The 22,832-nt window shown below is 50.1% G+C and overlaps 2 protein-coding genes across 2 annotated transcripts in view; both read right to left on the bottom strand.

The window, feature by feature from the left end:
• LOC311596177 (lipoxygenase homology domain-containing protein 1) overlaps window positions 1–13,133 on the bottom strand; it is a 40,437-nt gene extending 27,304 nt beyond the window's left edge. The window contains exons 1-5 of the mRNA XM_084779390.1: window positions 13,011–13,133; window positions 9,825–9,952; window positions 6,791–6,908; window positions 5,055–5,229; window positions 4,247–4,432 (exon numbers count right to left, since the gene is read on the bottom strand). Coding sequence (XP_084635516.1) covers window positions 4,247–4,432; window positions 5,055–5,229; window positions 6,791–6,908; window positions 9,825–9,952; window positions 13,011–13,034 — 631 coding nt within the window. The 5' untranslated portion in view covers window positions 13,035–13,133. The remainder of the gene's footprint in view (window positions 1–4,246; window positions 4,433–5,054; window positions 5,230–6,790; window positions 6,909–9,824; window positions 9,953–13,010) is intronic.
• A 429-nt stretch (window positions 13,134–13,562) lies between these two features.
• Window positions 13,563–22,832, bottom strand: part of LOC311595787 (lipoxygenase homology domain-containing protein 1-like) — a gene marked incomplete at its 3' end in the record, with an annotated part of 76,104 nt that continues 66,834 nt past the window's right edge. Inside the window, exons 23-28 of the mRNA XM_084778754.1 lie at window positions 22,409–22,571; window positions 18,826–18,980; window positions 16,263–16,472; window positions 15,997–16,132; window positions 13,960–14,193; window positions 13,563–13,750 (exon numbers count right to left, since the gene is read on the bottom strand). Coding sequence (XP_084634880.1) covers window positions 13,563–13,750; window positions 13,960–14,193; window positions 15,997–16,132; window positions 16,263–16,472; window positions 18,826–18,980; window positions 22,409–22,571 — 1,086 coding nt within the window. The remainder of the gene's footprint in view (window positions 13,751–13,959; window positions 14,194–15,996; window positions 16,133–16,262; window positions 16,473–18,825; window positions 18,981–22,408; window positions 22,572–22,832) is intronic.

The following is a 22,832-nucleotide window of genomic DNA, read 5'->3' on the forward strand; positions in this document are numbered from 1 at the left end:
TGAAAAACTTGATTAGGAAAAAATATGTGAGTTCTTGTAAAATAACATTTAAACAAGGTTTGGCCTCCAAATGTAGGGAGATATTAAAGAAAGCAAGGAAAAGAGAAAGCCTTTAGAATGGGAAAATAGTCGTAGGGAAAAGTGCTCTTAAGATTTCTACCACAAACTCAAGTGTACCACATCATTTTGTGGATGGAGTGGAATTATCAAAAATAAAAAAGGCAATTCCACATTTCAAGGGCCAAAGAGCAGAGAGAGTGTGGCTTTCTGAAGGTGGTTCCCTGGCCTTGTGCATGGTGGAGAGGGGCTCCCAGGAGACAGTGAACAGCAGTTTTGTTTGATGAACCTAGGTTCTTAGAGTTCATAAATCACAGAAGCCTCTGTTCTCTCCATTTCAGGGGCGGAAATATCTTTCTCTGTGACAAAGCTTCTCAACAAGAAATTCTGGGAACTTATAGGAAGAAACAGACCTTTTATTGTAGGATTCGTTTATTTTATTTTATGTATATGTGTGTATATGTATGTATGTATGTATGTATGTATGTATGTATGTATGTATATCACATGCAGGTCTGGTGCCCATTGAGGCCAGAAGAGGGCATGCGATCCCCTGGAACCACAGCTATAGACAGTTGTAAGATGCCATGTAGGTGCTGGGAACCAAACCTGAGTCCTGCGTAAAAGCAGAAAGTGCTCCTAACCATTGAGCCACCTCTCCAGCCCCAGAGAAACATTTAAAACATTTTAAATTGGTTCATGATTTGAAAGCACATGCTACTTTGTATTTCCTCTATTCAGTTTATGTCCAAGAAACTATGGAGTCAGAACCAGCACATCACAGCTTGGGATCTCACGGCCAGTACTCAGCACTAGAGTTCTCTAGATGAGTCCCTCCCCCCAAAACACGCTGTAGTTTAGAAGTAAAAAATTGTAGAGACAATTTCTCCACCCCTCCTCTTCCGCCTCTTTAGTCATCCTACTCAAACTCGACCTTCTCTTAGCCACCTCTGCCCTGGTTATCCTGCGTTTTATCTCACTCAACCATGCAAATAGCTTTAATCCTGTCTGCTATAGTGTGGATCTTAACTGTTCCCTGAAAGACCCAAGGCTAACAGCTTGGTCCCCAGGGTGGTGCTACTGGGAGGTTGTAGAGCCTTTACGAGGTGAAGTTCCTTAGGTATGTGAGGATGTGCCTGTGAAGGGGATGGTGCACTTCTTCTTCTTTTGTTTCCTTGGCTCTGCTATTGGTGGCTTTGCTCTGCCAAGAACTCCAGCTGTGATGTGCTGTCTTGCCACAGGTGCAAAGCAATGAGGCTGATCAGTCATGGGCTGGCACTGGCAAACCCACACAGCTACTTTGGCTAGCTGACTGTCATGATCTACTAACTGCTATTGACATTTGAAGGGCTTGGGCTGCTGTTTGTTTGTTTGTTTGTTTAAAGAGTGGTCATACAAAATAAGAGGGACAACCCACAAGAAACATGTAAAATTGGAATCACTGCAAATAAACATTGTCCTCAACTTACGAAATGTTCCTGGAAGACCTAAAATTATCAGAGATCTGAGCCTTTTCTCTCTTGGATTGGAAGGAAGGGTACAGAATGAAGTCAGAAACACCCAAGAGGATTCCAGAATGTTCTTCATGAGAAATATACAGGGAAGGAATGTGGAAGCAGACATTGCAAGGGTTGGCAGCCCCAGGAGAAAATAGATGAGGGATAAATAGGTAGATAGGATGCAGATTTGGATAAGATGGAGCTTTTATATATGGAGGGCAGAAGTGTGAGCTATGACCATTGACCCACAGTCCTGTGCCTTTCATGCTGTCAGCTTGGGACAGGATGCATGAGATATGGACCATTTTGTCAAGCCTCTGAGCATCCGCAGTAGGGTCAGGATGAAGATAGCCACACCTGGGTACCACAGCTGACATCTTTAATCATGACACTCATGAAGTTGAGGCCAGAGGATTGTCAGGCCAGAATGAAGTACATAATGAGTTCCCTGCCAGCCTGGGCTACAGTGTGAGAACTCAAAACAAACAAACAAAAACTCAAAAAAGCGAGCAAGAAATAAAAGAAAATAAGAAAGGAGGGAAGGAAGTACACAAACAAACAAAGTAAGTCAATGAATCAGTTATCAAGTCACAAACGCTGGTTGTAAAGTCCAGAGTGAACAGAAACTAGGAGTCAGAACCTCGGACAGTCCCCACACCTTCCCAAAGAGGGCTGGTTTCTCCAAAAGCATGGCCTTTCCTAAACAAAGACACCCCCAGTCTTTCTGGTTATGCCTCTAGTCTCATCCTATGAATTAAACACCCACTTTGTAGTGTTCCTTGTGTGATTTCTTTTTTTTGAGAAAGGGAGATGGGCTTAGTTGACACAAACTCTTCCCTGCCTACTCTGCTGACCTGATGGAGGTTACTAAGGAACCTGTCTTGCAGTGCGGCCAATGAGTTGGCTTGCTTGGGATTGCAATCCTTCTTCCTTGGGCACTAGGCTTTGGTTCTGCTGCTTCTGAGGTGGAGGATGCAACAGAACCATCTCAAAGACTGTCTTCTGCCCCCTTCCACACTGGTGCCACTAGTCTAGTCTATCGGGTCTTTCTAAAGAGGCCTGTGCAGACATACGCATGTGGCTTTTGGGTTGGCACGTTTTTCCTTGACTGAGCAAGTCACTGTGGTGTGTCCTGCTTGGGGCTGAGCATGATCTTTTGAAGTGTCTGGGGCAGAAGACAGTCTTTAAGACCATGGTATCATTCATTTGTTCATTCATTCATTCATTCATTCATTCATTCATTCATTCAGACTTTGGGCTGCCATCCAGCTTTCTGACAGGACAATCATGGCAGGTGGCAGTGGGGAGAGAACTCAGGATCTCTGTGATAGCTCCTCTGTGAAGGAAGAGAGACCTGCTATGGATCCGTGAGATAGTCTCACCGGTATGGGTCCCTCCACAGACTTGTGGTACTCCTCAAGGTGACCAATCTTTTAAAACTAACTAGACCAGGAGGTCTAGTGACCTAGGACCTAGTGAACGAATTTAAAATGTAAACAGGTGAGCGGGAGGTGCTGGGACTGTGCAAGGTGGGGCCTGGTGGAGGAGAGTGGGTTATTGGGGTGGGGGTAGTTATTGAAAGGCAAGATCTCAGGCCCCTTCCTGTGTTCCTTTCTGCTTCTCTCGGCTACTGTGAGCTGAGCACCTTTCCTTGTAGATGTGCAGCTGGCTGCTGAGTCAGGTTTGTCAGTCAACAGCTGCAGCTGGATTTGAAGAAGTAAAGCACAGTGGCCTCAGGACAGCTTTGTAGGAGGCGAGGAGACCACAAAGGCAGGAGAGGACCTTGAGCAGACAGCTCGGGGAAGCTAAATTTGACTCAGGACACTACAGAGATGAGTCAGAGGAAGCGGCAAACATGAGGTGGGTGAGTCCGATAATGAGCCTTCAACTCTGATATCAAACAGAAGTTGCAGGTGCAAAGCCAGAATAAAGAGACGCCTGCAGAGAGCAAAGCGGTGGTCAGAGGGCTGTGAGGCCATGGACCCCATCACAGCATTGAAAAGAGTACTCTGTGAGTGCCTTGGAGTTAAAAAGTCAAGGTCTCCCTTGGCTTGTATCCTGCTTAAACTTGTGCATATGGCTGCCTCCAGACTCAGTGTTGTAGGTGAAAATATGTAACAGTGATAGAAAATCCATGGGAAGTGGACTTGATGAACCTTTCTCCCTCCCTGCCCCCTCCATCCACCCATCCTCTCCCCCTCCTTCCCTCCCTCCCTCCCTCCATCCATCCATCCATCTCTCCCTGTCTCCATCCCTCCATCCATCCCTCCTTGCCTCCATCCATCCCTCCCTCCCTCCCTCCCTCACACATACTGTCTTTCAGGCATAGAACACAGGGCCTTATGCATGCTAAGCAATTATGCTACACTTGAGCTACTGACCTAGCTGAATCCTTTTTTTCCTTAAGGATTTTTTCCTTATGCCTGAACTAAGTAGAATTCATGTTCTGATATTGCGAAAATGAAGAATCATTAATCTCCAAGGGAGAAAGTAGAAGGAAATAAGTTACAGGTATAGCAACTGCCTGGGAACACCAGCCCTCCAGCCGATGGTACATCCAAATGGCACGAGGGTGGCTGACTCACCTCCCTGCTGGAGTAGGCAGAGCTTTCTTACCTAGAGAGGCAGGGGGCTCAGGGAGCACCGTCCCAGGGAGACCCCTTACCACCCTTGTCTCAGGCAGTAGGTACCTTTGTTGTCATGCCAGACCCTCAGTTTGCAGAGGTGGCCCAGGCTCAGCATGTCAGAGAAGTTGAAGGTGTCTGTGTTGTTGCGTTCAAACTTGTTCCAGTTGGCTGACTGTTTCAGGGCCAGGGTCCCGCTGTCCCCATTTTCTCCAAAGATGATGATGAATACATTGGCATCTGTGCCTGCCCCTGGAAAATACACAAGGTGAGACTCTGAGAGTCGGCATTTTGTCATAAAGCCCTCTGCTTTGGCCTTGCTTCCAGACATCTGGGGCACAGTGGGATCTGTCCCTACTCTGTCAAGAGTCAATGAGACTAGGGGTGAAATCAGAAAGGCCAGGAGTGGTCTGGGCCTCTTAAGTGTTTCAGGGAATCATGGAGTTGGATTGGCCTAAGTGCCTTGAGAGGACTCTAACCTAATGGTGAGTTAGCTCTATGAATGTGAGACTTATGGGGCCCCTGGAGTCACATGTCTGTCCTCAGCCCCCGGGCCAGAGTCACACACTGTGAAGCACAGACATGCCAAGTGTCACAGCACTGGGGTGGGTGGCATCCAGCAATAGCAGAAGCTGCAGGGCTCTGAGCTATGCCAAGGGTGTGTACCCGAAACTATCTTCTCCGTTTCTATGAGGGGTCGTGGAAGAAACCAGCTTGGTTGCTGGGAGGAACTACTTTGTTCCTACAGACAATGCGGAGATGATTTGGCTACAGAAGTTTATGTGAAGAAAAATGCCCTGACCAGAAGCTGGTCTCGAGTCATGACTCAAGAGCAGAAGGCAAGAGGAAGTGGAGGTTGGGGGCCACAACCTACCCAAGATGTCACTGGTCTTCACCGAGACCGTGTAGGATGTCCACTCCATCATCTCCTCTTCATCGATGACTGCACACATTTCACACACCAATGTCTTCTTGCCCTTCCTTTGGGACAGCCAGTCCCCGTAGTAGAACATTGTCAGGTCTCCTGTGTTCATGTTCTTTAGCAGGATCTAGAGAGGGCCCGTGTAGGCATGTACTCCCCATTCCCTGAAAACCCGCCTCCCCGAGCTCCCTGATCCATACTTGTGGGTGTGGGCTGGGCTCTGCTTATGTGCTTTGCTGAAAGTCACATGCCACCTGGAAACTGGAAATTTATCTGCAAAGGCTCCCACAGCAATGCCTGGAATGGTGTGTTAAATTTTTTTTTTTTTTTTGCAAAATAAATGATAGGAAATAAAACTAATCAAGCCGTTCCCAGCCTGGGAGTAGGGCACTGATACTTACTAGGTTGGCATGGATGCAATATTGTTGGCCCAAGGAAAGTCTGCAATGGCTCTACAGGGAAGGGGGGGCGGGTCCTGAGGAGAACCAGAATAGACAGCCTTGGGTGGATGAGGGATGGCAAGACTGTTTCAGACAAGCTTGCACAAGCGTTTGTATTATAAACTAAACCATGTTTCCCAACCCTGAGTAAGTACATTGAAGCTCTAGTCGTCAAACTCTTGGGGGAAGACCTTATTTAAACTAGGGTAAGAATCGGTTAAGACGAGGTGACAGGTGGGCCCTACGCAGAGCAGGATGGGGGAATTTACACACAAAGACATGTGCACATGGGGAAAGTGCTATGTGACACCAGCTAGAGCTTGAGGACAGCCGAGGTCAGATCCGGTGCTGTCTTCAGAGGGCACGAGGCCTGCCTGAACCTCCACAACTGCTCTTCTGATCCCCAAAGTCTGGAGTGTTGTCACACAGCTGCAGGAAACTGTCTCACGTTGTACAAGGAGGGCATCTGACACCAGCGCCAGCCCATTTGACACCGGAGCATACCTGTGGGACTGTCATCTTTGTCATTTGTCCTCATGAAAACTTAACAAGCTGAACTGTGCACTGGGAGCCCTGTGCTCCATAACAGTGTCAGTGCCTGTCCCCTGGTCCCCAGCATCAGAGTCTCACAAGGCCAGGGGAGGTTAAGCAAAGGATGATGAGGAGTGCAGACACCTTCTATCCTTGGGAGAAGCTGAGCCTCTGACTGTGTGTGGCGTGTGATGTATTCTCTATCCTGTGTGCTCAGGAGGGGAAGACGGAAGCAAAGCAAGAGACATCATGCTTCTGCTAGTTTTAAGTTTCTCCTTAACTCTGTTCAGGATGCAGCCAGCCTGCCTGAGAGCCCAGGGATGGGCCATAGCCTGGCTGCCTGCATGAGCTCAGGCTCCTCCAGAGAGAGAAGACAGGGGCGAAGAGCAGCTACCTAGCAGTGTAGTTACAGGGGGCACAGGAAGCCCACCGCCCACCCAGCTCTCACTGCCTCAGTCTGTTCTAATTTCTCCACATCTCTTGTCCCAAGTGACATTCACTCCAAACCTTCTCCATCCCAGGCTCTGCCCACTGTGCTGTGTTCTCTGGCTGTAAATCAGCTCTTATTAGACACAAACAAAACCTTACCACCCCACCCCACCCCGATTAATTCACACAGAAGTTCATGGTCAGGACGCCTGCATTACAAGAAGGTCACTTATAACCCAATGGCATGGAGGACAGGTGGGCAGGGACAGAGGGAGGGCATCACCTTACCCTCTCCAGGAACCACTCTGGCCGGCTACCCATCCCATCGATGCGGATGCGCATCTTGGTAAAAGGAGCAATGTCCAGGATCTCCATGATGAAGGTGTCATTTTGCTCCCGCTCAAACCTGGAGGTGAGGCATGAAGAAGGGAAGTTGGTAAGCTAACTCCGGCCATAGACTAGACGCCTCCCGGCTCCCGGCAATTCCCCAGCTGCCCAGCTCTTGCACCCCAAGTGGGGTCCTGAAAGAGTGAGTTAAGAAGGCATGGCTGACAGACACAGCTCCTAACCAAGAGCTTTGGGTTCTATTCTACTTTGCTGGTTTCCTACCTCCCTTTCTGGGACTGGGGTTCCTTGCTTCTGGTCTAGGAAGAGTGACACCCTGGGATTTCACAAAGCTATCCTGGAGACCAAATGGGTGTGAAGCAAAGTTTAAAGGTCAAAAGAAGTTCATCAGGAGACATTCTATGGGTGACAAGGGCCACCTGAAGGGTGGGGTAGGTTGTACACCTCCAGGTTGGCCTTGCTTCTCTGTGTGCAACTGTGCAACGGAGTGCACAATGGCTCTGGATTGTTCCATATCCCTGTCAGTTGTGAAGTGGCAGCAAATGGAAGGCAGTGTAGCTTCTGTGGCTGCCATTCTCCTGTCCAATGGCTCCGTCCTTTCAGAGATGCTCTATCTTTTTGTCTTTGCTGCTCTTCCCGCAAGGTCACCTGCACGATGCAACCTTCACTCATGACTGACTGCTTGGGTGCTGACTGACTCTATAGTACTGCTGATGGGACCCTGGGGTGGTGCAGGTGGCCCTGAAGAGGTGACTCCAAGGGTCAATTGTTATGGTTCTTTGGGTACAAGACACACTTTTAAAAACAGACCACACTCAGTGCGAGTGAGACTATGAAGGCGTCCTTGCTTTGGAGACAGTGTTAGCTCACAGGTCATCTCTCCTTTGACAACTCATGGCCATGCGTTTCATGACCATTAGAGTTCTCTAGAAGTGGGGCACTTAGATGAGGAGAGAGGACGACTTGCTCCTGACTGCTGAGCACACAGCATCTGACAAGAAGGGCCTACTGCAAGCACCCTGCGGCGTCTCTGTACATGTGTATGCACAGGCACGTGTGTCCTGGCCTCCATCCTGGCCACACAGCTTTTCTTGGAGATAAGTGTCTCCTTGCACAGCCCCATGCTGTGATGATGACATGTGCCCAGTGCTCTTTCTGTCCTCATCTACCACCCAGATGTCCCTGACAATGCCTCTCAGGCATGGGGGGGGGGGACACCTTCTGGGAGTGGAGGCAGTAAAGCAAAGCAACGGCTAAGGGAGGGACAGCATGCCATATCAAGTAGGAAATGCGGCTCCCCTCCCCTCTCAGCGTTAAGCTCTGCAGAGAAAGTCCTTCCGCCTGACCAGGCCTCACGGTGTTTATAGTGTGGCCACTTATGACAGGACTGCAAGCCATGGCGCTAGAATTAGCACCTGGAGATGTCTGGCTTCCCTCCCACCCTCCCTTCCCTCTGCAATTAGATGTTGGACTCTGCAAATCAGGTAGAACATAAGAACGAGAGAATAGGCCAGAGAAAAACCCCAGAAATTTTAGTTGGGGTTGGGCTTGGATTAGAGGGAGGACACTAGCAGGAATCGAGCATGCTATGGGGCATAGCCAGCCATGCTTGGACATCGGGCTCTGACCCACAGCATCTTTGGCACCTGACTCACAGTGGCCACTTGTCTGGTAACTACCAGCTTTCTTATTTGGTTCCAGTTTCCCAGCTCAGGGACCAGAGGGAGAAACACAACACTTTTCTTAAATGTGGGTCATATGGGTTGCCTGATTTTTAGCGTGCCTCACTGTACCACAGTGATGCTTTACAACACATCTGTCCACCTTACCACACCTGGTAACGTTACCTGACCTGTGTTACAGCAAGCTTTAAGTAAATGGACTCTGTCCCCACCAGTGCTTCATTTAGCCCCAAGATTTCTCAGTCCAAATCCCAGTGACCTTGAACTATTTACTTTATTTCTTTGTGCCTCAGGACTTCATTATAAATGGTGGGTGCTAACCATGCAAACTAAAGGGAGTGCCCTGAATTAAAACAGGTTGACAAAGCTCTTTCAGCAGAGCCTGGCATGGAGTGGGTACTGAATGTTAGCCATCTCAAGGTTATCACCATAGGAACTGCATAACAGGAAGGTGGAAGTGCTAAGAGAGGCCATGAAAGGATCCTTACCAGACCCCAGAGATGAGCTGCTCTGTCTGTGGGGAGAAATCTCTGCCTGGTCCGCATTGCTTCAGTAGCCTAGTCCCCATAGTCACCTCCATCACTACAACCATCACCCTCATGGGCCATTTGTTAATGTTTTTAAAAACTGATCATTTTTATTTTGCAATTATTTTAGATGCAGAAAAGCCACATAAGTAGAATTCCATGCAAGCTTCATGCTGTTTCTCCCACTGGGACATCTCACACTGACACGGTGCATGGAACAAAACCATAAAATGAGCAAGATGCAGCAGTGGCAACCATATGGGCCTTAAGGTGAACAGTTTTGAAAGATCAAATGAGCAAACAAAAGAAGAGAGAACTGGGTTGCAGAGACAGCGTCTAGGTTAAGAATATTAGCTACTCTTCCAGAATACCAGGGTTCTAGCCACAGCACCCACATGGCAGCTCATGACTATCTGTAACTCCACTCTAAGGGTGTCTAACACCCTCTTCTGGCCTCCATGGGTATTAGGCACCCAAGTGGTATGCAAACATACATGTAGATAAAACACTAGTACACATAAAATAAAAATAATTAGATTTTTTTTAAGGAAGAAAAATTGCTATGGGCTTTGGTACTCAAGGCAGGCTTCCTAGAGTAGGGAAATTTAATCTGGCTCTGGAAAGAGAAAATTGTTGAAAAATAGCAGCAAAGGTAAGGCAGCTAGGCCTTATGGTGTACAGTAGGTGGGACGGAGCAGTATGGCTGAAGACAGAGTTGGGTGGGGGTCGGATGTGTGCAGGCTGTGGGGTCAGCTTCCCGCTGGGTACCTGGCCTTCTTTTTGTCCAGCTGCACCTCTTCTGTGCTTCCATTGATGCCATAGAGGGTCATGAAGATGTTGGAGTCGGTGCCTCCACCTACCACGTCACCGGTCCATACAGTCATTTCATAAAGCACCTGCCATGAGAGGGGTGAGTTCCTGACCCTCAGCCCCACCCACCAAACCACCTGACCCACCTCAGTGTCCCCAGGGAGAAAGGACATGATCTCCAAGCCCTGAAGGTCTGAGCTGACTCTGGCTAAGCTGACTGCACATGTCTAGGCGGGTAGAGCCGGGCCAGCCACCCATGGCCTTACCATACTCTCACAGCTGGTGGGGCTCTGGCAGAGGCTATAAGTTATGGGAGCCCATCCATGTGTGCCCATGTGAAGGCAGGACAGTGGTCTCGGGAGCATGTAGAGCTCCATCTATCCAGGTGTGCCCTCTGCTAGCTTTTCATCTGTGACAGATGTCCCAGCCCTATCCTTGCTCCCTTTATGGAGAGTTGTGGGGACATTCCTTAAAGACTCATGAGATACTCAGGTTGACCAAATACAACTGGTGCTGGCCCTGGGACTACCATGTATGTGGTGTAGGTAGACAAGTACATGGTATGGTACCACGTGAAGATATCCATATGTGTATATGGTATAGGGAGCATTTGTGTAGTATGGTGCTATGTGTGTGGTGTGACACTTTGTGTATGGTAAGGCCATACATGTGAGGATGTCACAGTGGCTCTAAGTGTCCCCAACTTCCTGCCATACCCAGCTCACCTCTGATGTCTGTGAGCAAGGAATGCCATGAGGGTGCTTTGAGGATTCTGCCTCAAGCTGCTTATGAAGTGGGCAGTTATTTACCTCTTCATCCAAATGCCACTCTGCATGTGGATTTTGCTCCTAAAGAACCAGATTCCCTTTATCTGTAGGCCCTGAGGGGAGAGCAGAGCTTGCCCTTCCTGAGTGTCTGAGTTGAGCACTTGGAGGGCTCTTCTTGAGAGCGGGCCTTGGGTGCAGGTGTCACCTGTGTGTGACATCTTGTGGTCCTGGGTTTTTACTCATCCCTTCTTAACAGGTACCCACAGACCAAATAGTAGGTCTGAAAGTTGGAGAGATGGGGAGAAATTGCAAGTATGCCACATTCTGCCATACATAAGCAACTGCCCAGGCCCCATGCTGTTCAGGAAGATTTGGACCATGAGCTGTGCGGGCTATGTGTGACTGTGGTCATGTCCTGGCCACTGTTCCATGTAGCACCTGGACTGTTCTCCAGAGCAGGACAGGGTCGGGGTAGCATGCGAAGGCTTGACTCACAGTAGGTCCCAGGACATCATTGTGGAGAGTTGACCCGTAGGACTGGGAGAATTACTGACCACAGGCAGAGACCTGTCCCTTCCTTGCTCTTATCCATACAAGCATAAAACAATAGAAAGGGTGTTGATGGCCTGGAGGAGACCAGCTTCTGAGGCCAGGCCCAGCTAGCCTCTGTGTTTTCTGTGTCCCTCATTCCCTCCATTTACAGACACATATTTTTATGTAATTGGCACATTTCCAAAGCAGGGCTCCTGGAGAGAGGCCGGCACAAAGGGCCCTGCAGTGTGTGCAGTGGCTAGCCTGTGTTGTTTGAAGGGCCCTGCAGTGTGTACAGTGGCTAGCCTGTGGTGTTTGAAGGGCCCTGCAGTGTGTGCAGTGGCTAGCCTGTGTTGTTTGAAGGGCCCTGCAGTGTATACAGTGACTAGCCTGTGGTGTTTGAAGGGCCCTGCAGTGTGTACAGTGGCTAGCCTGTGGTGTTTGAAGGGCCCTGCAGTGTGTACAGTGGCTAGCCTGTGGTGTTTGAAGGGCTCTGCAGTGTGTACAGTGACTAGCCTGTGGTGTTTGAAGGGCCCTGCAGTGTGTACAGTGGCTAGCCTGTGGTGTTTGAAGGGCCCTGCAGTGTGTACAGTGGCTAGCCTGTGGTGTTTGAAGGGCCCTGCAGTGTGTACAGTGGCTAGCCTGTGGTGTTTGAAGGGCCCTGCAGTGTGTACAGTGGCTAGCCTGTGGTGTTTGAAGGGCCCTGCAGTGTGTACAGTGGCTAGCCTGTGGTGTTTGAAGGGCCCTGCAGTGTGTACAGTGGCTAGCCTGTGTTCTTTACTCTATGAATAGTGGGACGTGGATGTGAATTACCCCAGGCTGAGCAGGGAGGAGCTGTAGCTACACAAGGTGTGCTGTGCATGGGCAGGTGGGTGGGGTACATCAAAGACACACAGAGGCTGGGAAGTGGGTCAGGGAAGAAGCCCAGGATAAGCAGCAGGTTCACCCACACTATCCATCTGGCCACAGAGGAAGATGTCTGTGCTTCAGAAACTCCCCCTGCCCCCCACGCCCCTGCTGAGGAGGGGCAGGCACATGCACAATTTCCTGTGGAGGATTTGGAGTGCAGAGTACAGCGCCTCTTGCTGCTCCCATCACAGGACAGGCAGGCCTGCTTGACCTTGACCTCGGTAGGTGGCCTGACTGAACAGAGCTGGGCTGTTGTTGGCTCTGCAGCTCATGAAGGAGAAAGAGATGCACAGGGCCAGGTGACAGGAGGCCTCGGGATCACTAACCAGATTCTTGTCTTTGGACTACCTGCCTCCCGCCTCCCGCCTCCCGCCTCCCGCCTCCCGCCTCCTGCCTCCCGCCTCCTGCCTCCCGCCTCCCGCCTCCCGCCTCCTGCCTCCTCTCTGACAATGACCTATGAGGTTTTGCAACTTGTCCCAGCTCATGTGACCCATTAGACAGAAAGTAAAGCTCCTGCCTTCTTGGCTTTTCCAGATGTCACGTGACCAACACTGCTATGAGATCTAAAGGCCCTCAGTCTCTGGTGTCCTTCGCCCTGTTGCTGTGCTGTGAGTGTGGAGAACAAAGTGAGGCACATCTGGGCAGAGCTCCTCAGGTACTGTCAGTGGTCTCATGTGTTTTGGCCATGACTGAGCACAGAACAGGCAGTGAAGGGAAATGCTATTTGCCTGTGGTGTAGGAGAAGACCAAGGCCCAGAGAAACCAGGAGACGTCTCCAACGTCACCCAGCAACAGACCAAAAGAGAGCAGTCTCCTGGCCTGAGTCAGTCCAGCCATCTTTCCAGGCGACAGTTTTTGCAGTATCCCAGCGCTGACCTCCTACTTCCTTCACTTTCATCTTTCCCGCGTCTCCCACTTGCAGGGCACACACACATACCTTCACCCCAATGTTCACAACCATGGCATCCAGGAGGTCAAAGACACGGGAGGTGACGCCATCGCCTCGGTCCTTGGCAAGCCAACAGTTGCAGCGTAATGTGTACTTGGTACCCTGGGTGGGCACTGCCAGGCACAGCTCCTCTACCAGCCAGCAGCTCTCAGGGGAGGCTCCATCGTGGCCCAGCTGTGAGGCACACCATCCCAGTGAGGATCTTGGCAGAGCTGAGGAAAAAGCCTTCCCTGTTCAGGGTCCTTTCTCTGCCTTGTGCTTTCACCCCCTAGTACTTCCTCCCAAAATGCTGGACACTCGTTGGCCATGGGGCCTTCCAAGGAAGAGAGGATACTTAACTCGGTTAATGAAAACATGACCTCGGTGGGCCTGGCCTCATCAGATGAGCTATTTACAAGAGATGGTGGGTGTTAGGAATGGAAGAAGTCAGGGGCATTGAAGACAAGGAGAGAGCTTGTTCCCTACTGGCCTGGAAGGACACGGACAGGTTTTGTTGAGTGCCACAAGGCAAGGACTGACCAGGAACTAACAGCCTGACTCCTACAGCAACAGGAGAATGGATCTGGCCAACAGATAGTAGGCGTGGAGGGGATCGAGGCCCAAGAAGACATCACAGGCCTGGTCACACTTTGCCTTCATCTTAGGCGGCCTCGAGAAGTCCGAGCCAAACTCCGGACCCAGGACAGTGCACCCACACGAGTTGTTTTCAGTTATGAACTTAACAGTAACTTGTTACACAGCAATGAGAGAATGGGGACATGGGATATCTCTACTGATCAGGCAGAAATGGGAAACCTGGGTTCATCCCACCCTCTGACAGCGGAGGCTGGAGATCTGCCTCTAACTCAGAGGGGCTCTGGGTCATTCTTCTGTCTGTTCACAGTTCCCCACCCCCACAGGTTGGCCAGTTTTTTCCCCACTCTCCAGAGGGAGTCACCATCATGGGGACCCAGGGCCAGCACCTCTACTTTCTTGATGATGCCCACATCGAGGCCACCGAGGTAGAACTCCTCCACGGAGCCACAGCTGAAGCCTCGCTTCCCCTGGGGGTAGTCCAGCCAGATGCGGTTGGTGCGCTCATCATCTTCCCCAATGAGCAAGACAAAGGCCCGGCTGTCAGTGGCCGCGTCCTTGTGCTTCCCGGTGGTCACCGACACATAGTAGGGGATCACTGCAAGAGATAGATAGTGGGGAAGGGGGTAGCTTCGCAACAGGCCATGGGGGCAAATGTTCTGTCCCTGTGGGCTTTGAGAACTTGATCTTAAAGGGTCCTCTCCTTCCTCCCTTGCTCAAGAGACCAAGTGCAACAAAGCCTTTCAGATGGGCTGCAAGCTCATGGTGTTGTGTGTCTGTCCTGTGGGGATGAGGCAGTCAATAATGCCCAATGAAGACTCAAGAGAGTGTCAGTGTGTCCCTTGGAGTGCCAAGCTTCTGAGAGCCTCATTGACCAATTAACTTATTTGAATCTTTCCCTCCTGGACAAGGAAGATGAAGGACAACTTTCCACAGGTCTGGGGGTCACATGCCTGAAACACTAAGCACTGTTGAGAAAGAAGGTCTCATGGAAAGCAGAAATTGGAGGATGCTAACCAAAGTGTACCAAACCTGTAAACACAGCCAAGGAGGTCCTTGGAGGCAGCCATTCCCAAGCCAGACCACATTGGTTCGGTCAGCAGACAAACTCATTCAGGTCATGTGGCTTAGATTGTAGAGACTCAATCAGGATTCATTTTCCTTCCACTAGGGGCGCTCCGAATAGGTAAGAGGCAGTTGCTGGGTATGGTTCTGGGGTAATTGTTTTAAGGGTCTGCCTCTCCTGAAAGGAGTGTCCTATTCATTCTGTGTGGGATGTGGATGTGAGGACTCTCGGCTCCCATCTGGGAAGGCTACCTTGAGTAGCCTTGAGGGTGGTGGGGCCAGGGTTTCCAGGTTGTAGGAACAGTGCTCCTTAGGCACCCTGGAGCTGTTGCGTTAGCTTTAGATGGCTTGCCTTGGAATTTTTATGCACTAGAAAAAATGCTGAAGTTGTTTAGGCAACGGTTTCCAGGTCCCTGTCATTTGCAGTTAGGAATCAGTAAGTGAAGAAGCCTCCTGGCCTGTCATTCAGTTGACAGGAGTCACTTCCCTGCTGCAGTGGGCTTAGGCTATGTCATCTGTATCTCTCTGGAAGGTATCCAGGACCAGCATCTCCTGGCTGGAGCCCCTGGCACTTGTTTAGCTCCCCTGGCCTCCCCACAGGTGATCACAGAGCTGGGTGAAGGACAGCCACCTGTGGGTCTCATCGTTTTTCACACAATGAGAAGGGGGCATGTAGGAAGGATGTCGGGGTCTGACTCCATAGACCTACACCATGCTGTCCTGGAGGGTGACATCATGCTGGCCACGCTCCTAAGTCTAAGAAGGCAGGACCTTTAAATATTCAAGAAACAAACATAGAACTGTATTATCTCAAAAATGTGATTGGTGAAATGAGTTTCTCGAGGACACTGCTTCATGGCGGAAGCAAGCACAAAGGCCAAGAGACTGACTTATCCAAAGCTGGTTTTATTGTCAGAACAAGAAATGGATCTTGAGTTCCCAAACAAGCAGCTTGGGACATCTTTCCTAGACCCAGGAACACACCACATGAGTCTTTGGGTGGCAGATTCCTGTTGATCCTGCTTTCTGTTGGATTGTCCCAGGTCCCCCGGCCAGAACTCAGGTTCTGAGTGTCCCTGGGTGGGGGCAGAGTTTAAGAGAGCACCCTTCTGGTGGGTCAAGGAGGCCATCACCACAACTTGATCCACTGCTTCAACTGTAGGGGGCTTCTCTCTGCCTGCTCACCTTATAGGACTGTTGTACGTGTAAATGCCACAAAGTACAAATCTCTAAACCCACTTCATCAGTGACAGTACAGTGACATCCTGTCTAAGAATAGCTTAAGGCCACTTTCCTGTACCCGTTCATCTTCCAAAGAGCTCTCTGCTCTGCTTACCTGGGCCATCCTGAACATAGTCAACCATGGGTCCTGTCACTGTGGCGATGTCCACGTCTGCCATCTTGGAACTCAAGGCGATCTCCCAGAAGTCAGCAGGGCTGCTGCAGTTGCTACTGCGGTCCCCAGTGTACTCCTGCAAGGAAAAGCACAGCCTGGGCTCACGGGGTAATGCGGACACCTTTTCCACTCCAAGGATCTTCCCTGAGCATAAAGTTGACCACAGGCTATGGCGGCATGGAGGTCCCAGCGCCCCCTTGTGGTACCTTCTCATAAAAGAGCCTCTCCAGCCGCCCATCCTCCTTCTTCAGGGACAGCCAGCGTCCGCACAGGAATAGAAACTCGTCCTCGTTGGTGTCATTCCAGATCTCCACCTTTTCTACATACCAGTCTGCACACCATTTGGTGTTGTCATGGCGGAGCTTGATCTTGTAGATGACGCCCAGGTCAGCGGCCTCAATGATGAAGGTGTCAGCCTGGAGAGACCAAGTATGGAGACTTGGCGGGGACCTCACTTTGAGCCCTCCAATCCCATTCTCCTAAATTACTGGCTTGAGTAGAAACTCCCAGCTGGAGATCCCCTCTAGAACAGAACCCCAAAGATCAGTGTTTAGTGTCCACATTCAAGACTTGCTTCTTCACTTGCCCCGTTATACAGTCCACTCATGTATGTCCCCCTTTGGGGAAGATCACCTTTCCTGGATTTCTTTTGGGATGAACCTTTGGGTGTTTGAAGAAAATGTCTCCTGAAGTGGGTCAAATACCCGAAGGTTATGGCCAGTACAGATGAGAAATGTTGGCCCAGGTCTGTTAGCCAGAAGCTGCAGCCACTGAGTTCATGAGAGTCCAACTGAGTGCAGCGTCTACTTGACTGCCTGGGTGTTAATGAAGGATCTTAACATGTGCACTACAGTGTTTGCAGCAGGACAGCTCTGACAGAGGAAAGTCAGAAGCCATCTGGGGCTTCACCCCTGTGGGAACAGCAGAGTGATTGTGGAACAACATTCTCCGTGGAGTAGGTGGTTACAAAGAAGCACCAACCTCTGACCCATTTTAATATCTTGGTGTAGAAAAAGATTTCCACTGCATCCTATTGAATGCTAAAGGCCAGATAAGGAGTAATTAGACAGTGTCATGGCTTTTAGGAATAATTAGGCATCCATGGCAGGTGGGAGCCGGGAACTCCCCTAAGCCCAGCATAGCAAGCCAACTGGGCACAGGTGGACATCTCATGGTCACTCAAAACTATTTTATAAGACTCAGAGATATTAAATAAGTTGTCCAAGATAATATAACCAATTAGCATTAGAACTATCACCTAATTCAGGAGATCTGAGCCCAGTGTCTGGATACTTGATCAAACATGTACCTGATCTAGAGCCAGTGACCTCACAGGAATTCACTTTGGCTTCTTCGCTTTCTATTTTTCTAAAGTGGAAAGAGAAAGATAGGACCTCTCCTGTACCTAACTAGTTACATCTCTCTTGATGTGTGTGTGTGTGTGTGTGCGTGTGTATGTGTGCGTGTGTGTGTGTGCGTGTGTGTGTGTGCATGTGTGTGTGTGTGTGTGTGTGTGTGTGTGTGTGTGTGTGAAGGAGGGGGAGGGAGAGAGAATTGTAAATTATCTTCTTCAATATGATGTCCATTTCCTCTTTCTCAGTGCAGAGGTCTAATTGGGAATCACGTTATTATTCCTGATTCAGAAGCAAGAAAGTGAAATTAAAGGCGGATGGGTCTTATCTAGCTGGTGATAAGAGTGCTGGGACATGCCTTCTGAGGGCCCAGCAGCAGGCTGGGGCTCCTTCTTTGAGCTTGGCATATGGGGTCACCAGGCATTACAGAGCCGCTTACAGGGACACCTGCTGCTTCTCCCACAGCTAATTCATTCCTCATCAGTGGCAGGTGGATCAACACAAAAAGGCCTGTCTGGGTGGGAATTAGGCTCTTGGGACATGCATGTGTGCCTGCGCAGGTACGGCCATTGGCAAGGCAACAGCTGGACCCGTTCCATGACTCTTCTCTTTGGAGATCCCCTGGCCTGTGAGGTTTCAGGTAGGCATAGGCACATGGAGAGGAAGGAGAGGAACTGAGGGTCCAGTGAAGGGTGTGGCGGGGGCACAGGGAAGGGAGAGGAGCTGTGGTGGGAGAGGGAAGCTAGCTGCATGGAGGGAAAGTTTGAGTGACTTCACCCTTCCTGTGATCACAGATCAGAGCTACAAGTGCTGCAGATCCTGCCTGCGTGTCTTTCAAGCCTTTTGTAGTCACAGAACCTTAGTGGACAGCATGCATGGCCCTCAATAGGCAGGTCAGGGTCAAAGGGAATCTACCCGGGGGAGCAAGTGACCCTTTTGTTCCCTAGTATTATTCATATTGTCCCCAAGGGCCCCAGCAATGTACAACACACTTTAGCAGTTATATATTTGCTTCCTCATCCTTGAGTCAGGGAAACTAAGGCCAGCGAAGTTGAATCAGACAAGGAGATGAAGGCAGAGCCAGGCTTCCAGTCCCCTAATTAAGTCTCTGTCAGGCCAGCCACTGCCACCGAGCAAGCTCTGAGCTGGCTTTCTGAAGAGGCCGTTCCCACATAGAACACAGTCTAGAGCTCAGGCTGAACCTCCACTCCACCCCATGGACAGGACCCAGAGAGGTGCATTGGCTGGAAAGGTGGACCATCTCTGCTTACAGAGGGAAAGCATTGTCAAAAGCCCAAAGGAAGATGCATGGCACCTCACAGAATACCAAGATACCCTCAGGACTAGAAGATCTGGCTCTCAGATGGCTGGACCCAGAGGGGAGACAGGTAAAATGCACCCGGTGTGTCTCTCCTACCGTTCCTTTCTCAAACTTGTTGGTGCGGTTCTCTGACTTGCCAAGGTACCGCTCCCCGGTGTCCCCGAGGTCTCCGTAGATGGTGATGTAGACCTTGGCATCTGTCCCTGCCCCAGGAACATTCCCTGTGAAGATCTGCACCGAGTACAGCACAACTGCCCATCAAGTTGGACAGACAGACAGACAGACAGACAGACAGACAGACAGACAGACAGAGGGAAGGAAAAAAAGGGTGGCAGCACATTAGCTCTAGGGAGCAGGGCTGGTTGGTACACAAAGGTCTGCCCCAGGCCTGGAAGCGGCAGCAGCTTCCTTTTGCTTCTTGGCTATGCATGATTAGCCGCACACTGCGTAGGGTCTTCAGTCAGAAGTCACCCATCAGATCCGGACTCAGGAGGTTCTCAGAGAACCAAAAGATGGGGTTTTTGGAGTGCCCTACAATCCATTCACCCTTTCAAGCCAGTCCAAGCTGACTGGCTGCCTTAAGTATGACATCACTATGGCCACCAAGCCTTTATGCTGTGATACTGACAATGTAAGGCCTTGCAATTTAACCACACCAGTTCCTTCTAAGTGGATTGGAGGGGTGGTGTGTGTGTGTGTGTGTGTGTGTGTGTGTGTGTGTGTGTGTGTGTGTGTGTGTATAACAGTAGATGTTGTCAAATAATCATCATTGTTCTTATCGTGATTTATTCTTCAGCGCACTGGTACCACTTACCTTGCCACAGTACCCCAAACTCTTCACCCCAAAGCCAGTGACTGATGCCTTCTCCTTTGTCCCCATGGTGCCTGGGAAAGGGCTCAGTGTCCTGGGTGACTTGTATACAGGGATTTTGAGGGGAATGGAAATGAGTGTGGCGTCTTAGTTTTCTCTGCTGATGTGGCTCAGCAAGGAGAACGAGAGGGCTGCCTCCCCAGCCTCCACCCTGTGGACAAGCAAGTCCTCCACGTGCTCCTACAGATGCTGGGAAGGCTGTGCTCCCTCTTTGTATCTTTTTGCCCTGGGAAATTCAAGGGACCAGGATGGGAAGAATCTTTTGGAGTAGTTCTTGGAAACTGGGAGGAGGGAAGGTTCCTGCTGTACTGTTTTTGGTCACCCAGAGAATTGACCCAAGTGTTGGTACAAACCAAGAGTGTATTGGTGCTGTATGGCAGGGTAACTAGGGGTGTGTGATACCTATCCTGTACTGAGACCTATTCCTGTGAACATTGGAGACTTACAAGACCTTAGAAATGGCTTCTCTTTGCTACAGTGACCGAGATGAGCTTTCTTTTCAACCCCTAAAAAGCAGACCCACTGCCACGTCTAACTCAATGTGCTATAGACAGCATAGTTAGGGACACCGTTACACCCCCATATGGCTCCTGATGTACTCCTCTGCCTTTCTCGGGTCCCTCACCTTCCAGGCAGACCATGGCCTCTAACTTCTTTAGTTTCACCCTCACCCTTCTGCTCTCACTTTGTACAACCTGGTGCTGTCTTCCTTGACAGCCTGAGTCTCTATCTTCAGTCCGGGTCCCTGGGCCTCAAATTTCCAACTCCTGTCACCTAGTGGGCTACCTCCACTGTGACTAGACACCAGCATCACAAACTCACACATCTACGTGGGAGCTGGTCCCTCCTGTATCCTACACCTTCTCCAGACCCACCCTTACCTTCCCCCTCTTCATAGCCCATTCGCCCTCCTTCTCCCAAGCTCCTTGTTGTTTCATGAGACCTGATGGACACAGACATGTCCCCTGATACAGACAAGGGTCGGGGACCAGTCCTCTGTGCTCCAGCTTCACCCTGCTCAGCTTGGCGCAGAAGCAGCCAGGTTGTCACGGGCCTCAGTAACCGATGATGAAATTGTCTCTTTGTTGCTTAAAAGAGGCAGCAGTACCCAAGTCTGTCGGGCCAACACCAACATGAGGTAACATTAGGAATCTTGTCACAGCTTAGACACAACAGTTGATGACTGTCCTCTCCCTGCCACCCTCCCTCCACTTCTGGCTGCATTCAAGCCTGTTCCGCGTGCGAAATTATCACAGGTGGGTGGACCTGCTAGAAATGCCTTTTCTAGGCGCCCTTGTCCCAGACTGAGATGAATGATCTTCTAACGCCCCCACCACACCTCCTGCTGCTTTCTCTGGTCCTCTGGGAATTAAGAAAACCAATTCAGCTTCTGGATGCTGAGCAACACGGGCATCCAGCATCCAGCTATTTCTGGATCCTCCTCCCTCCCATCCCACCCAGGCCACCCAGCTTGTCAAGGAAGAGGTGTTTCCTTAGAAACCTCAGAGTGGCTTCTGTGAAGTACGGTTTATACGGAACATCCTGAGAGTGATGCTGGGAACAGCAGCCCGGGGTGTCCATCTGTGGTCCAAATAGAAAAAAAAAAAAGATACAGCTCCCTGACTGACTAGCAAAGAAAATTTGAAGAAAGGGATGTGAGTGGAGAAAGATAAACTCTTGGACCAGATGGCTCAGATTAAAGAAAAGCAGGGGCTGTCGCCGCTTTACATAAAAAGGAAAACATGTTTGTCTCTTGGCTGACTCTCATTAGCAGAAAGATCTGTGTCCCACCCCCACTGGCTTCCTAAGAGAAGCTTGAACTCTACTAGAATTCTGGGTTTTTTCCCAAACCATTTGACTTGGTTTGCCAAGTTCTTGGAGCTCCTATGGTCTGTGCAGACTGCCCTGCTGGGGAGAACCATGGCCATCCTTTGTGTATTATCAGGGGTAGCTTGCCCAGAGCTGAGTCGGTGGTCAGTGCTACCCATGCGGTAAGGGAAGGACACGTGTGTGTGCATGTACATGCGTGCACCCACCGTGTAGTGAGAGAAGGCTGGGGAGTGAACCTTGAATGCCAGTAGGCACAAGAAAGGGCCAACTCTCATCAGACTATTTAGAGAGATAGGAAGATCACCAGAATATGGTGATGTCACCGAGACCAAAGGAAGAAGCACAAGAGGTGGGTGGTCAGGATGATTCAAGCGCTGCAGAGAAATAACATCCATGGCTGACAGGGAGCAGCTCATGCAGAAAACACAACCTCACGAACCTGGACAAGCCCATAACCTGGACCTAACCCCCAGAAATCTCTTGTCAGGAGATTTCAACCTTGTTTTCTTTCTTACAAAATGAGTCTTTTATAGTACGGGGTTTCGGACTAGGTGCTCAGGTGTTAGGCAAGTACTCTCCCACAGAGCTACACTCCAGCCTAGACTGTCCAGCAAGAGTAGAAAGGGCCATGCCACACCAACTAGTGGCCAAATGAACTGAGCAGCACAAAGCCAGGAGCAGGGTAATCCAGGCAGTGGGTGACCTGTTGGGATATATCATGCTATACAAGTAGGAAGGGATTTGAGCACAAGCTTGCTGTGAAGTATGCCAGACTCCGAAGACTGGTTTGCCATCTACCAGCTGTGTGAACTTGGCAACTATGTAACCCCTGTGAGCCTCAGTTTCCCGGTGACAACATATATTATGTTTCTGTGTGAAAAAGGCTCAACCTGGCAGGGGCAGGTGCTCTATGGGGAGGAAGGCTGTGGTCCTGGCGCTACTTGTGTGACAAAGGCCACCTTTCCTGCCTGCACTTACTGTCTAGAGGCTCCTCCACTTCCTTGTAGACTTGTCTTAAGGATCCATCTTTCATGTACTTCTCAGTGAAGATGTCATAAGGGACCAGTTCTCGGATGGTCTTCTTGTCATCCTCAGAGGTGGCAAGCCATCGATCACATGGGAAAGTCAGGGTCTCTGTGCCCTGGTGGGGAGGAAGAAGGAGGAAAATTATTCTGTAATGAGGGACCACCAACTCCAGAGATCTCCAGCACGACCAAGCTCATGGTAGACAAAGACAAAGGAGATGTTGCCTCACAGGGAACCTTCCTGGCCCTATTTCAAAAATTAGCCTTAGAGACTTGCACAACCACAGCAGGAGGAGTCAGATTTTAAAGCCTGCACTTCTTGGTTCATTTAAAATTCAATATCTGAACCCTTTCTCAGATACATGGGGTTAATGGGT

Source organism: Acomys minous, assembly GCF_964271855.1.
Source record: "Acomys minous genome assembly, chromosome: 4".
NCBI classification, from domain to species: domain Eukaryota; kingdom Metazoa; phylum Chordata; class Mammalia; order Rodentia; family Muridae; genus Acomys; species Acomys minous.